Source organism: Acanthaster planci, linkage group LG11 (genome assembly GCF_054643075.1).
Source record: "Acanthaster planci isolate LZ-2023a linkage group LG11, COTS_SCS, whole genome shotgun sequence".
Taxonomy (NCBI): Eukaryota; Metazoa; Echinodermata; class Asteroidea; order Valvatida; family Acanthasteridae; genus Acanthaster; species Acanthaster planci.
In genome coordinates, this window is record NC_141787.1 from 3,960,843 (window position 1) to 3,976,996 (window position 16,154).

The window sequence follows — 16,154 nt, forward strand, 5'->3', positions numbered from 1 at the left end:
GCGCATCATTTTCGAACTTGGAACGCTGCATCCAGCGGGAATAAACATGGATTTTTCCGTGTTCATTCTGAACTGAATCTGCTCGCCCTGAAGAAGGTACTCAGTTACCAAAAGCTTGACAATCACATATTTCAGAGCACTGATTTGAAATGATATTTTTGTCGATATTCCGATCATGGTGCCCTTCCATATTTCTCTGATTATTTTGATATGGCTGAAAACATGCACAAAGGTTTGCATCTGACAAAGTCATTTGCCACGTTATGGACATGCATAAATGGTTTTTGTTTACTTGAATGTTCCATTCTTCAGCACCGTAATATGTAGTACTTTTGCTCCAACCACTTTAATTTGCAACTGTTGATAACTACTTTTCTTAAATCAAGTAGTGGTTGAAATTTCTTGAAGAGAACATCTGTTTCATCCTCACCATACTGATCTAGAGCAACACGATTTTGTGGCCAATTCTGCAGGTTAGCGGTTACTGCAGCTTGCACTGCTTTGTCAACAATGAAAGTGTTGAATCTTTCATTTGTGTTTTGCATTGTGCAATTTTACTTCTTGGCATCAAATCCAGAACTACTTGTAGTGTTTTCGAAGTGCACAACAATTGGACTCCAGTTGTTTTCAAGTGCAGTCAATGACCTGGGATGGTGGGTGACCCATCGCATTCCTACTAACTTGACTGGCCTCTTAACTTTTACACCCAGCACCTTGCCTGTTTCTTGCAGACTTTTCCAATTGGTTCTGGAGTATTTATACATTTTGTATGTTTCTTGAATCACTGCATCCATGTCATCAATCTCTGAAACGGAGTGGTGGACATCTTTGATTGCAAGTTCTAATCTACTTGCACAGCAGTGGACTGCCACTAAATGTTTGGTATCTTTGGCTAGCCTTGGTGCAATTCCTGAGTGGATTTCATGTATACTGCTGCACCATCAAAACAACATGCCACAAGATTGTCAGACCAACATCTCCCCAACAAAAAGAAAAATGTTTTGAAAAAAATACATCTTGAAAATTGTCAGACCAGTTTTTGATCTTCATTTTGTTTTCCATGGCAGTTATCAGCTGAACTGTTATGTTCCCTGCATTGGGTATGTTTGCCGATGCCATGGTCACAAACTGAGTAATTGGTTTGTTATTTTGCAACATGGTTCTGTATGTCATTTCCTGTTTAGTGCTGTCATCTTGCAAGTACACTGATGAAGTCATCATCTTTTATCAGAGTTTGAACATGTTTTTTAAGATGTCATCTGCAATGTGATGTATGAATTCCCTATATTTTTTATCTGTTCTGTACATGCCATACTGATCTTCCTCTTCACGACATCTAAAGTTGATCAAAATCTGTGAATGGCTTGCTATCCGCAATTAGTACAGTGTGTTATGTCCTAGTTTTTGATCCAGCTGGGACTTTTGTGCCAAAAGGGATTTTGTTGACTGACTTTGTCCAATTTGGGGTGCTGATTTAAAAAAGCGAGGTGGTTTTTTTTTTGGCCATGTCTTAGGCCACCATTTTGAATTTCAAAATGAGCACCATATTGTTCATTATTTTTCCTATATTTCCACTTGTGAATAACCTGGGAGAGTAAAAATGGTGGCAATACCTGTTTATATTTATGGTTGGTTTTGGTGAAATGAGACGGCAATTAACAGACTCACCATTTGGGGGTTCCACATGCAGCCGCCATGTTGTACATTTTTTATTCAAGTACATGTATGTGGGTGTCGATAGAACGTGTAGTTCTTGCCATAACACAAAACGATAATACAACAATTCCCAAGTTTTTAAGGCCAGGGTCTCCATTCAAACTGCTGTGATCCTTCTATCTAATTCCTTTTGGCCCCCATGTTGAATGTCAGTATGGCCGCCATATACATGCACATGTAGACTGTTCTACGGTTGCTAACATGCTCATAAGCTCCATTTTCTATCTACAATGCATTTGGTGCTGTAACTCGCAATGACTCCTAGTTGGTATGGTTGGAGTATGAGTAAAAATGGCCCTATTATGTCTGGTAACTGTAAGGGTTTGATATGGGCGGACATAAGCACATGACCAATGTTGAGTATACTTGTCAGTTTATTTATTTATTTATTGGATTGTTCTCTATGGTGTGAAGAACCCTATTGAATTTGGATGCCACCCTCAATATTTTGACTCTTCTGTTTGGTCACAAGTGGAGATATGGGTGAAAACATAAGAATAGTGGTGGCCATTTTGAAATTCAAAACGATGGCCAAAGAGGCGGCCTAAAAAAGGGCTTATCAGCAAATGTTGTGAAATATTTCTTCATCCTTTCGATTTGTTTTTCACTTAACTTTGTCAGACTTTTCTCTTTTGGTTTTCTTATTGGTCAAGTTTTGAAACATCATAGGCTGCTTGACCTACTTTGTAGGATTACTATTTTTATGTACAACAACATTGCTGAATCTCAAACTGCTGCAGCCTGTATTCCTGGAAGCCAGGAGGGGACAGAAGGGGTTTGCGCGTGATGTGCGCGTAATAGTCTGTAAGCCTATTCCATTTATTAAAAGGGGGTTTTCATAAGGAAATTTTTTGTTTAAAGTTCCTATCTCCAGCGTTTCCATTATCTGCAAGGATTGTTGAAGAAATTTTTCTATTTTTAATACGTACACCAGGCTTTTGTTTTATGGAGATTCTAGAAAAGGATTCCCATTTCAGTTTCTTGATCCAGCTATGGATCCTGCATGCAAACACGTTTGTAATGCTGTGATCTCTTTTAATTAACACCCCTAAATTCTATGCATAACAACGATTTAATTTGTAAAACTCCCACCTCCAACATTGATTTTTTTTCTGAAATGTACGATTAGAGACGTCACCTTCTGACTGTAGTCGTTAAAGGAAATCTTTCCCTTCCACATGACCCTTTTTCCACAACATAATAAAAAATGTGATGCATCCCATTTAAATTTTGTCCATTGCTTTTGGGTACGCATATAGTCAAAGAATTCTTCACGTTCGATCAAAATTTCAGTGCGTGGAGATGCAACATGCACCACCGACCGTTGCACGCAAACATGTGTGCGGGCAATGTGTTGGCAGGTTGGCATGATACTGTCATAAAGGAACTGCAGGTTAGCAAATGCAAAATATCTCTCCTGAAGACAATTTTCATCTCGATACGAGATTTCTGTCATGAGTGAGAGTCCCATATAAGAAATCTATCATACAGGTTTAAACACTCCAAGTCACAGTTGAAATTAATAAATTATCAATCAAAATTATTGCTGGCTGTTCATGGTCCATGTTCAATGAGAAGAGTTTGAACGTAGGGGGCGCTTGTCGCACAACACCCTCCTGTCCCCCCCTGCCTGGAAGCATTGTGTTTGTTGCTTTTATCATAGCACTCGCAAACAGTACAATACATACATTTGCGTGATGTATCAAAGATCAGCCATGGATTGCCATCTTTCCAAGAGTCATGGAAGCGATACACCTTGCAGTGCTTATGGTCATGTTTTGGCCCACCATTGTAAGAAGACGAAGCCAAAGAGGAAGGAGATTATCATTTGTACATTAGTATTGTTGACATCACTAGTGTCACCACTTTCACACGATTCTGCTGGTGCACATGTAGGTGGGTTATTGCATGAGGTTGGGCACAGTATGTGATGGTGTCCATTGTAACATGGGTTCTGTAAAAATGAACAGCTACATTTCCCTGCATGTGGATTCCAACTAATACATCTTGCAAGGCTTAATACAGGGGTGTGTGTTGTTTTTACACTGTAAATGACCTCCTCTACAGGTCATGACAGGTGGTAAAGGTTACCCATGTAACAAGGACTCTGGTCACAAATTATACTCCAACCTCATGGAATGACCCAGCACAGGCCTAGTCACAATTTCAGTCTCAATCTCATCATGCAGCTTTTTTCCCCAGATTGATAAGATATTAATTTTTTATTGAGGTTTTCAGCACTGATGAACTTTTTTTCTAAGGAGGCATTTTTAACTGACCATGGCACAGATGACGGATGGCAGTCTAACGAGTCATGCTTACAAACTTTCAACCAGTCATATTGCCCATAACTGTAACAGCGAGCTTGCAATACAATACACGTGAACGCACAATATACAGACCTGAGGGGTACTTTCAGTTGCTCAATAGTGCGATACCCCAGTCTTTTTACTGTCATTTTTTAATGTTGCCACTATGTTGCTTGCGTGGTGAATTACATGAAGTCGGAACGTTGAAGAAGAAATTGTTTACAAAACAGCCACAAGCTTTTGTGTGCGCATGGTTTGGTGACACGTGCCATCGTATGTACAGCGTGCTGGATAGTCTTGCTTCCACGATGCCCTTAGCAGTACATTGTTACTGATGGTTCATGTGAGGTGTGTGCGAGAGCACACACTGTAAATGTATGTGTACTAGCCGAAAACCATGTGGCACCGTGGGTTCGTTAACCAAATAAAAAGCAACGACTTGGAACCAAGACTACATGCTAGAAGGATCCACATAGCTGTTGTTGCATGTATAATGAATCGAATAGATCACATGTGCGTTGTGGCTAGTTTTTCAACGTGCTGAATTATGATTTCCAGTAGGTAAAGTTGATAAACCTTACTTATTATTTTGGTAAGGCCACAAAAAAGTATGTGCACAATAGGCACATTGTACCAGAGGGTTTACATGCACTGGGGAAAAGTATACATGTATGCACCTATGCATGTGTGCACCTGTCTTAATCAACCACTGCATGCTAGTATACTCCCACATCAACCTCCTCTGCATGCTGCCGCACTCTGAACCCAAGAAGGTTGTTCTAGTGGCCATCAGTAGTATCTACATGTATAACGAAAAGAATACGCTGCTCAAGCTCAATGGAGTCGTGCCCTATATAGCTCTGTGACTTAAGTAAGGAAACGTGGTTGTTGCCTACTCAAAGAAAAGTTTCTCCCACCTGTAGGTCTAGCCCAGTAGCACAACAAGGATAAACGGCTGTCTATGAATATCAGAGACAAAACAAAGCTCGACCGCCCAGCACACGTCCGACCTGCCACAACCTCTTAGCCGGCCACCCACTCTGCTACCTGTCAGCAATGACAGCAACAGCAAAACCATGCAGGTCATTGAGCTGTTTGGGGAACAAGACCCTCTGATCTTTGCCCTTACCCGACGCTTAATGAAATAGATGCAGGGACTTGATGAGAGACTGCATGGGCTCGAAGTACATGCCACATGTCATTGTCTGGGATGAGGCGGCACGGTGCCCCAGCCAACCGTCAAGACTTTCCTTAACTACTCCTTGCCGGGACCCCGGTTTCAGGCACATAGGCAGGGTTACCCCTTAGCGGTCGTCTGCTCGCCAAATGGGAGTGAAAACAGTCACGGGTGAGCCAAAACACTTCACTCAGTTGTCTGGCGGGCGAGTTAAAATATGTACACGTTCCTTGTTTTTCTGATGTGATTAAAGAAAATAAAACAAAGTCTTGATTTCAAAGCTTTACCTTTTGTCTGTCATGAATGTAACTTTAATTTATTGGAATCAAATAAACCCCAACATTGCTTCTGACTCGCACCTGGAATCCCATATTGTGTGCTGGGACTACGTGTACATTGTACCTAGTACCTATCATCAACGTATCAATGATAGTTTCTCCAGTAGTCAGTGACCTGTATACATGACCAATATAATTAGCATACAATTCGTACTGGGAACCAGATACTAAAAACCGATACTGCATCCAGAGACTGGTGCAATCCGGTTCGTAAGTGACTTCACTGTACCACTGATTGTAAGCCCCTCATTGGACAATCATGCCAGGTGAGTGAGTAGGGAACGGGAACCAGTCTACCCACGAACTGTTATCACCCCATGTGATAGCGGTTGATAGAAACGTCTTGGTGGACCAACCTTCTTAAGTCAAAAACCTGCTTTATTTGTTATTTTTTTCACACATTTCATGGGCTAGTAAAAATCTCTGTGGGCTAGTAAAAATCACAGTTTACTAGCCCGCCGGGCTACTGTCAGAAAAAATAAAGGGCAAGCCCTGCACATAAGCCTTATACACGAAACCAGGGAGTACGAAACCGGACAAAAGAGCAAGACCCTGCTACAAAAGACCGTACTCGGAACAAAAGATCGAGCTGTTGGAAATTGCTAACATTTTTTTAGATGTCTAAAAGAGGAGGAAAAAAGCTGTCATTGTTTTTAAAAGATTATACCACTGTTTGTGGCATTCAGCACAAGCAGATTGCCACTGTGGACAGAAGTGCTCCAGCACTCCAGTGATGAGCAATACAATACCTCTGCATGCTAATCTGGCCCCTATTGAAAAGATGCCAGCTGTGCACTGTGCCAGTTTGGGTAACAAAAGAAACTTATGTAACACTGCACAATCTGGGCTCTTTTTACAAGGGGGCCTGCCTGGCTGAAATACTTGGGCATCAATAGATGTTGTCTGTTAGATTAGAGTAGACACCAGACAGTTATTCATGTGGGTGCAAACATCCAGCAGATGAAGTTATGATTTTTTGAAGAATTTTGAAAACGGAAAATCTTGAAAATATCCTGGTTTTATGTCATGCAACTTCAAATTCCACGTAACAGCAAGTGGTAAACTGACTCCATCAGTGGAACATCCAGGTTGTCTGCTGTGGCAACCACCACCCATTGTGGGTGAGATACCGCATAACTGGTTATGCCAACAGCAGCCTACTACAAGGAAGTCAAGGCAGACTGCAGGGTAATAGATAATGTTCTCAAGGCCTCGAAAAGGCATATCCGTCTTAAGCGTGACAGAGGTCTGGCCATCTAATCTCACCCCTGTTGCATCCATCAAGTAGGGCGGATGCCCCTATCTTTTAATTTTATCTTGACTAGAACCTTGTATTTATGTTTTATATTACTTGAATATATAATACTTCAATTAAGTGATAACATTTGGCAAAAAAGAGGCTTTTCACAGGAGTGCTAGTATGCACAATTGACAAAGCCAGAGAAGACCAGTCGCCCAGTTACATAGGCTAGGGCCAACTTTGAGGGATATCCAGCTCCTTTAGATGCTCTGAGCGGTATTTTTTTACTGCAGAATTCTGATCCTGTATCTCATAATTTGTTTATTACAGTTTTCGTATATATCATGTCTTTTGTATTTGCAGGTAACCGTGACTACTTGATCCTGCCATTGCATTCACAGATTCCCAGGGAGGACCAGCACCGAGTCTTTGAATCAGTACCAAAGGAAGTGACAAAGGTATACACACTCAACAGTATTATATCATGCTCTTTACTATACTTTTACAAGGGTTTGTAATTTACTGCAGCTATCATGTTTCCATGTTTAGTGTCCATGCTTCAAGAAAAAGCAAGAAAAGCACAGTGCGTTTTCAATAGTCGAATCAAAGATCCTGTCATTTATCTTCCACACAACTCGTAGACTGCAGAGCATTCCGGACTGCATAAACAATGCACACACAAAGTTAAACTGCAGAACAAATATGGACAGGTGCTTTCTCCCTCTAAAAAGTATAGTTTTCCATGGTCAAAAAGACGTGTGTGTAAATTTACCTTGGATTAATGCACCTCATTCAGTACCATAAAATGCGGTTGACCCTTCAACATACATCAAGCAGTAACATTGTTGCTGTCAAGGTAATGTGCGTGCACCACCACCATTGGGTTAACACATGGTCAAAGAGAATCCAAAACAGAAGATATTGTGACTGGGAAAAGGAATAGAAGTTTTGACATCTGGAAATTGTGGATCTTATTCATGAAAATTGGTGTTTCATTGTGCAGTTCAGGCATGGCAGCCGTGTTGCCCAAGTACTACACATTAGGCAGTTTAAGTCATACTATTTTTCCTCTGGATTGGTAGTAAGATAGCAATATCTTTGGAATGGGGCAAGAAAATTCTTATTTTAATTTTTGTCTAATAAATAAAATTTAGCTTCAACCTGAGCCAAATTCTTGGGGGGCATGCATCTTACATTTTTTTCCCCCTTCGTTCAGTTCATCTTGTGTTTGGGCATATTGATTTGGTGTTTTGTTTTGACAGCTTTAGCATTACCCATTCTAAATATTTACCCATTGATTTAGGCTGTTATTTACAAGTAAGGTATTTAAATATTATTTTCCAGATTTTACTACTATATTTTACTACGCCACTATAACGAACACGACAGGGTCCACACTAAATGTTTGGTACATGGGTCGTTCGGTGTAGCGAAATTAACTGCCAAACATTTCGTTGCCATGTTGAATAGCACCCTCTCTTGTCTAACTGAAGTGCACCCTCTTGTGATACTATGATTCGCTGTTTTCTTGATGTTTTGCCGTTGCATTCAAGTTTGAGGTTTCTAGAAATGTATCTGTTAATTATTTTTGTTTTTTATTAAATCTTGAGTTATAAAATTGCTATTTAGTTTATCTAAAAGTCGGGAAGCTACTGCTCAGAATCAATCTCTGATGCATGCTGTGGTGAACCTCGGTTGATTTGTAACTACATGTACATACTGTTCGGTAGCTTTTGTGCACACAAAATATTGGGAGCCAAGGACGATGTTTGGTACTACTGAATGTTTGGTATAGCGTCGTTCGGTATCGCGACATTCCACTGTAGTGTATACAGTCTTTAATATTATCTGTAATCATGAATACTTTAACATGTAAAATTCCAAAACTTTTAACAAATTTTCCAGAGAGAGCTCGCTTTGAATTGTTGAATTAGTGTAGGAATAACCAATACTAAGCACTGCTGAGCCAGTAAAACAGAAAAGTTTGAATCAATAGTAGCATTCACTCAAAATCCAACTGCTATATTCAAGTCTGAAAATACAAAATGATAAGTTATAAGGAGTTTGGTTTGAGTCGGTAGCTGGAAATGATAACAATGGTGTCAAATTTTCCCTTTCCTACAAAGGATGGGAAAATTTGTAAATGGTTATAAGACGAGGATGGTGTTTTTATTATATATTTTATTATTAATTTTCCTTCATACATGTACATTCAACTTCTGAAGGGAACTTTTGTCAAATTGACTTTGCCCTTTTGGCTCCTGGCCTTTTTCATTCCCAGTTAACGTTGGCAGGGTGATCGTGTGGCCAATCTAGGTTGGAACATTGTACATCTCTGTAGGCATCATCTCCAAATTGACTAACCATTTTTCCATGCATTGTCCACTTTTTCCAATCGGTCTGACTTTGCTAAGTATAGGGGAAATCCGCAGACACGACGGAGGTGTGCACTAAAGCATGAGGGGTTTAATTAGGCAAAAGGCCGTGTGCTCATTTGTCATCAGTACAAAAAGGATCCTGAATAAGCATGATTTCTCCGGAACTCATGAATACCGACAGCATTCTGCGGAAAAGATGTTCCCCCATTACCAGTATCAACATTTATTAAAGACGATGGGGTTGCTACGGTCGTTTAGAAATTTTTTGCCCAACTTTGGTTCAGGTTGGGACATGTACATGCATGTGTATACGTACATGTACATTTATTGTACATGTACATGTGCAATGGTCAATGCACATTGAGACTCATTGAGAGCTCACTACAAATGTGCCATAGTACTTTGTGTATTAATGATACATTAATACGAGTATTGAATCTCCTTCTCCATCCCATATCCATGAGCAACTTTGATTTCAACAGTTTTACACATTTTCCAAAGTTTATTCTGTGGAATGTTATCGTCGGAGACAGTGTGACTTTTCCAAACATGTTTTGCCAACCCAACAATTGTGTTGAACCACGCTTGACTCAACAGAACGATTGTACATGTGAGATATGTGAAAACTGCAAAACCAGTCAGCATTCTTTTCCAGGACTACAATCTTGTCCAAGTTGCAATTTAAAATTTTCCATCAGTCTTTTTTTTTTCCAACAGATAACGGCATTTTATTTTAAGTCTGTGAACAACTTACAGCTGTGGCAAAATTCTTTCACAACATTTAACTATTACAATTTTGACCAAACGAAAGCAAAGTTTATTGGCCCCTGTGCGTGCACCAACTCTCATCGAGTGCTGAAATGCTGCTATACTCCACCTGTCAAAATTGTTTGTTTTTCCTCTGGAGTTGCCTTTGATCGAACGCAAGTCCAACTGCAATCAGCATCCAATCAAAATTTGCTTTGTGTGTTTATTTATGACATCATTGACCTAATATGGAACTTTAATAAATGCGTGAATATTGGAGATTGGCATAGGTAATATTGGTCATTGGTCTGAAAATACATATGCACAATTGGATGTAGTGAGAATTTAGTACTGTTCTGCAGCTGAAATGGCTATACATTGCACGTTCTTGGTTGGTTATTAGTGAATTCTCACCACGTGCATTTTACACCATCATGTGATCCGGGGCCGTAGAAAATTTACTGTACATACCCGCTATACGCACCACGCGTATTCACACATCTGCCGAGCATGGATGCGGCATGCACTGAAACTCATTTCCCATTATCAAGTTTTCTAAAGTACATTCCGTTTGCTGTCAATGCCATGCCATATCGAAGCTGAACATCCAAACCAACCATTGCATGTGATTTGGTTTGGTTTGGTTCGAAAGTGCCATGTTCTATGATTTTGGGCTCGATCCGGCAGTTTGGCTGCAGCACTTACTGTCACTCTTGAAATGTTGTTTAGCCGCTTGTCTCTTTTCTTTGTTCCTCCACTGGGTGTTGGTAGGCATATCGCGGGCTCGTAAAACTTTAAAATGAAACTTCTTAAGGGCTGTAACTAGTTTGCAGATCGACATTAACGGTAAACTGTCCTGACAAGCAGGAACGTCCTGTGCGGTCCATTGTGTTTTGTAAGACAAATTACATGAGTTGCACTTTGAATGTTAAAAGTGAACAGCATTTTTCTCAATTTTTCTCAGAGCAGTGTACTCAAAAGCTGAAATACGTCCCTTGAATTGATGAACAAAGTAAGTCACAAATCCCCAAATCGGTCAATTTCAGCAAACTACAGTACATGCAAATTCTGCTCTGGACTTTAAACGTATGCATCCATTTCAGAATTCCCACCAGGGCGGCTGATGAACTTCAGAAAAAAAAAAACCTTGTGATTTTCAAGTTGGCAGCAGATATGCATTTTTGTCTTGTTCTCATTCTGAAATGTACCTTTCTATTTGACATCAAAAGGATCAAGTAAATGTTGAAGCTTTACAGGTTCTATTATCAGAAATTTCACCTCTGATATCTCCAAATATATTTTCAATGTACATGTTCAAGCTTTTTAGCCAAAAAGAACAAAAACCATGACTTGCACCCCCAACGAACACACACATTAGAATTCAAGGTATTTACACCTTTTTCACCTTGTGCGTGAGTGCACTTTTGTGTTTGTTTGAGCAGCAGCTTCACACAGTACAAGTGCTTGCAATTCAGAGCATTTTTCCAACACTTTTTACTATTTATACAAGTTTACCTAGTTAGAACCTAAAATAAAGAAAAGAACACTTTTAGTCTGATATAAATTGTGTGGTGAACCATTATCACTCCTCTACCTCTTCCATCGCATCTGGGCAAGTATAGACATTAATTGCATCAATGAGATCTTTTCGTAGCATGTGACCATGCGGGCCCATAGCTGTGTAGGGTATTTGGTTGTCTTGTACTATTTGTAAAAGCTGATGGTATGTTTTACACGCAGTATTTTTAAATGGGCACTGACTCGCTTGGATCGCATGTATGAGTTCTTGTTTAGCATGTTGGCGGCGTCTTTGTGTTGGTAGGGATGTATTATACTGTCTGACAAAGTCAGATAAAAATTACTTTTTATAGTATCTCAAGTTAGATAACATGGGTCAATAGCGTGGCCTGGCATCCCTATTATTGATGTGTTCATTTTGTTTTATATTACTTATTTAATATTATATTTACTTTTTTTCAATGTAATTTAACCCACTCTCAAATTTTAGAGTGGGATATTTTCTATTTAGTTTTTTAAAGATTTCGTTTAGCTTTTATTCTTTAATGGTACATACCCAGCACTTTGACTTATATTTACAATGCTCACAAGATAGATCTTGAGGTGTGTAGCTTTTGGTATTTCTTGCTACTTCTTTGGTAACTGGTCTACATTCGCAACAGTTATATTTATACAACCCATGTGTACAGGTACACCGCTTTTTATTACCTGCTAAACATTTCATTTCATTTGTATATGTTTTGTTGAGTTTTAATTTAAACTCTGAGAGTGGTTTTTCTTTGTAGCAATGGTTACACTTTTTGATTTCTATGTTCATTTTGATTTTAGTGTTTAGAGATTTTTTTTGCACTTTAAGTCATGGAAGCGTGATGATATTTTTCAATTTTTTAACTGCTGGGTTGGGTAGGTATTCAGGGGAAAGGGTTTGTCCAGAATTTTCCTAGTAGCTACTATGTTTACCTTCTGTTTTTCCGCTAGATCATTTTGTCCACCAACATTGCTGAGACCAGCATCACCATTAATGATGTGGTGTATGTGATTGACATCTGCAAGTAAGTCTCCCCTTTGCTTGTGGTGAAATACTTAGGGAGTCTTTTTCTTTTAAGGACTCCAGTGTGAAAACCTATAATGGTATGCTTTGGAGGGGTTGTTGCAAGGCCACAAAATTACATTTTCCATTATGAGTTCATTAGTTCAAAAAGCTACACATTTATATTTTCCTACATTTTTTAAGGCACAAAGCACAGGGTTATAAATCAGTAATTTTTATTAAAAAAGCAGGAAAAACACGTATAGATATTCATAATGTTGGTATCTGAAATGTGTGGTGTGTGAAAAATTACATTTTTCCTGCTAAATGGATGTAGAATTCTGCCAGTAAACCAAATTTGATTTTTATTGTTCTCCATGTGCCATTCATTTCAAGGGGGGGGGATGTGATGCAGTGGTTAGGATGTTATTGCTTCTGATCATAAAGTTAGGGATTTGAATCCAGCTGGTGGCAGCCTGTTGTGATCTTGGGCAAGTCACTTTACCCCCTTATGTGCCTTGCTTCATGCAGAAGTAAATGGGTACCTGTGAGGGCAGATACGGTTATGGTTAGCCATTTGCACCGAAATGGCAACATCGGGTTAGTATACTCCCCAGGAGCTGAGATGGTTTCACAGAATGTTCAAACATTGTGAGCACAATGCACAAGGTTCATAACAACAGTGCCTTGAGGGATGTAAACGAGTTCGCCAAACAGGTGGCATGGGCGACTTGCTTTGCCTTGCCATCCGGTCCGGCAATGCCACACTGCAGGGTTATGCAAGTGGTCGTACCATTGGTTGGTTGCCCCTGCCTTTGTACTGCTCGTCTACGGGCTTCCTCAAGATCTTCTACCAGCCTGTTTCCACCCCGACTTTCAGTCGCTGACGTGTTATAACCTGCTTGACTGGCTCAGATGGAGGTACTATGTGACAATGTATTATTAGTACCTTGGCTATTCACTTTGCTATGGTTCAGACCGTTCCTCTTGATAGTCACAGTGTTTGGCGGTGGCCCCATTCACTCCGGGTTACACGTCACGTAACTTGCGTAGTGGCTGGTATACCCCTACGTTGACCGTGTTTAATGGACAATCCGGCTGTGGGTGATCAGGGTTATCCTACTTACCTCATCCTAGAGTAGTTCCCAAATCCTTTGGGGTTGGTTGGCTTTCGGCTATGGCTTCTTTGTCAGTCTCCGTAACTTAAAGATGGCGGCTGCAGCCTGCTCCCATTCCGAGCGAGATCTATAAGCATCCGGGATCGGCCCTCTCTGGCCTGTTCTTCACGCAGGGACACCGAGCCCTTGGGTCTATTCCGTCGTTAGGGCTTTCGGCCTCCCCCTATTGCTGCCAGGCCCAATTGTTTGCAGTGGCTGTAGAATTTGAACTCCTCACAGTCGGGTATGACTGGGTGTGGCCCGCTCGACTGTGTTAGTTGCTTCTTGCCAAGTGTTTCTTTCTCTTTGAGGTCGGTCGGGTTTTGGCAACAATTTCTCACCCAACCACCGTAACTCAAAGATGGTGGCTCAGGCCCATTCCAATGCCAGTAGAGACCCGTCAGCTTCCGGAACTGGGCCCGCCATGGTCTATGTGGCCCACATGGGAATGCCAGGCCCTCAAGTGTACTCCGATGTCGGGGTTTTCAGTCTTCCTCCATTGCTGGTCCCCTTCTGGGAGTCTCTGTACCTGCTTGCCGTTCTCTGGCTCCGGTTTAGCGGGACAACTCTCCGGCTCTTTCTTCCAACCAAGTGTCTCACTGAGCATCCTACGCCTCCAGCCACTGCCCTCAGCCATTCTTTATCGGGGCATTCTGGCGTGGGTAGACACTACACGCTACCAGGCTGCCCTCAGTCGTAGCCAATGTGGCCCTGTTTGACATAATATGGGTAACGCAGGCATGATGCAGACTACAACACAGATAGCCGGTCTGCGCTACTCTCTACCAGGCCACTCTACAATATACATTCTCTTCTGCGGTGGCCTCCAGTTAATTTGACACTGAGTCACGTACTCGGTGTGAGCCATAACTGAAATCATTTTTATCACTACGCTACGTATCAGCCCCCGACTGACACTTGACTATCTCTGGGGGTGCTGTACAGGGAAACAGAAGTGCACTGTCCTGTTTGACTCCCCTTCATTCCCTGGGCTGAACTGGTGATTACGACTTGGCCTAGGCACGAGCAACCTACCAGGTGTGATCTGGGGCGGGATGTGGGCATATCCAAAGTGCACTTACTGTCACTGTTACGAGGTTCGACAAGAGTGTTTCTACCATTGGCAGCAAATTTTGGTATGAGTGTCCATTGGGTTCTCTCTTCCAATCATACCAGCATGATCGATATGAAGAAGTATACGCGGCAGGGATTTGTTTATTTTTCAAGTATATACTTGCGTTCATTGAACCGGGAATAATTCGGAATATCAGAGTTGTTAACTATTTCAAAGATGGATTTGCGCCGGGAGATGAGATTAATTTTGGATTCGTCCCACCCGACGTGTATTTTAAACACTGTATGCTCAGTGTATGCCCCTGAAGGCTTTTGAGAAAAAAAACACAAGTGTACTCGGGTAGGACTTGAACCCACGACCTCCTGCTTTCTAGTGCAGATGTCTTAACCACTTGACCACCGAGCTTGCCGATGTCAGCTGGCTGATTTGAATCAGATGTAGCAGTGGGTATAGGGAACAACTATTTCGAAGATGGATTTGCGCCAGGGAGACGAAATTAATTTTGGATTTTTTTTTGCCCTACCTGATGTTTATTTTTAACACTGTATGCTCAGTGTATTCCCCCTAAGGCTTGTGAGAAAAAACCACAAGCGTACTTGGAGTTGTTTACATTCCCACTGTAGTTCTGGTCCCTAATGTGGAAATTTTAGAGGTCAAATAGGCAGGACAGACATTTGTTACCAATATGTTTATTTCTCACAGATGCTCCATTGAGAGCAAGCTTCAATCTCATCGCCAGGATGCATGCGCTCAGACTTTGATTCCCCATGCATGTGGTAAAATGGCTGAAGTTCCTTCAATACAGGAACTTCCAAGGCCATTCTAAATTTAAGACAAAACTTATTTTTTCATTCTCCAGAAATGCTTCACCATCATTCTCATGTACTGGAGCTGTTCATTGTCACTAAGCCCAACTTCCACCCGACCTAGCTAGTCTTCCGGCAATGACTCCTCGCTCAATGAAGATAAACTTTTCTCCAGTCTGCGACCCTTTTCATTGTTCATAGCTCATCAGAGTACCTTCTTTTACAGCTTGATAGCATTTTCCCCTGTTGTCCAGCTTTCACTGCAGTCTTACTTGGGGCACAGAAGATATGTCACCTCCCTCTAGATAATTCATGAGGTTTTCATGTCTATCCACACCTACACGTAAGACTTTGCCCAGGAATAGGTGTGGTGAACTTCCCATGTGAAAGGGTTAATTTAATTCCATCTCTAGACGGGAAAAACACTAACTGGTGGACTCAAAGATTTGGAGGAGATACAGTGGAACAGTTCTGGTCCTCCTTCCCTCGCCAGTTTTTTACGCACCGGTCGAATCCCGCTTTGCCTCTTCATCAATCTTCATGGGCAGCACTTGGGAGATAGACCAGAGGGAATGTTGACACTGTTCCCATCCCCGTTGGTCTAATGCTTCTTGTTACATTGACGTGCAGGTGCCTTTGCAGATGCCCAAAGTCAAGGCACTC

The 16,154-nt window shown here is 41.1% G+C and overlaps 1 protein-coding gene across 4 annotated transcripts in view; it reads left to right on the forward strand.

Moving 5' to 3' along the window:
* The window catches only part of dhx9 (DExH-box helicase 9), a 202,930-nt gene that overhangs the window by 133,198 nt on the left and 53,578 nt on the right, over positions 1-16,154 (forward strand). For all 4 annotated transcript variants that reach the window (XM_087143419.1, XM_022239222.2, XM_022239223.2 and 1 more), the window contains 2 exons: positions 7,144-7,238; positions 12,402-12,475. In XM_087143419.1, coding sequence (XP_086999545.1) covers positions 7,144-7,238; positions 12,402-12,475 — 169 coding nt within the window. The remainder of the gene's footprint in view (positions 1-7,143; positions 7,239-12,401; positions 12,476-16,154) is intronic.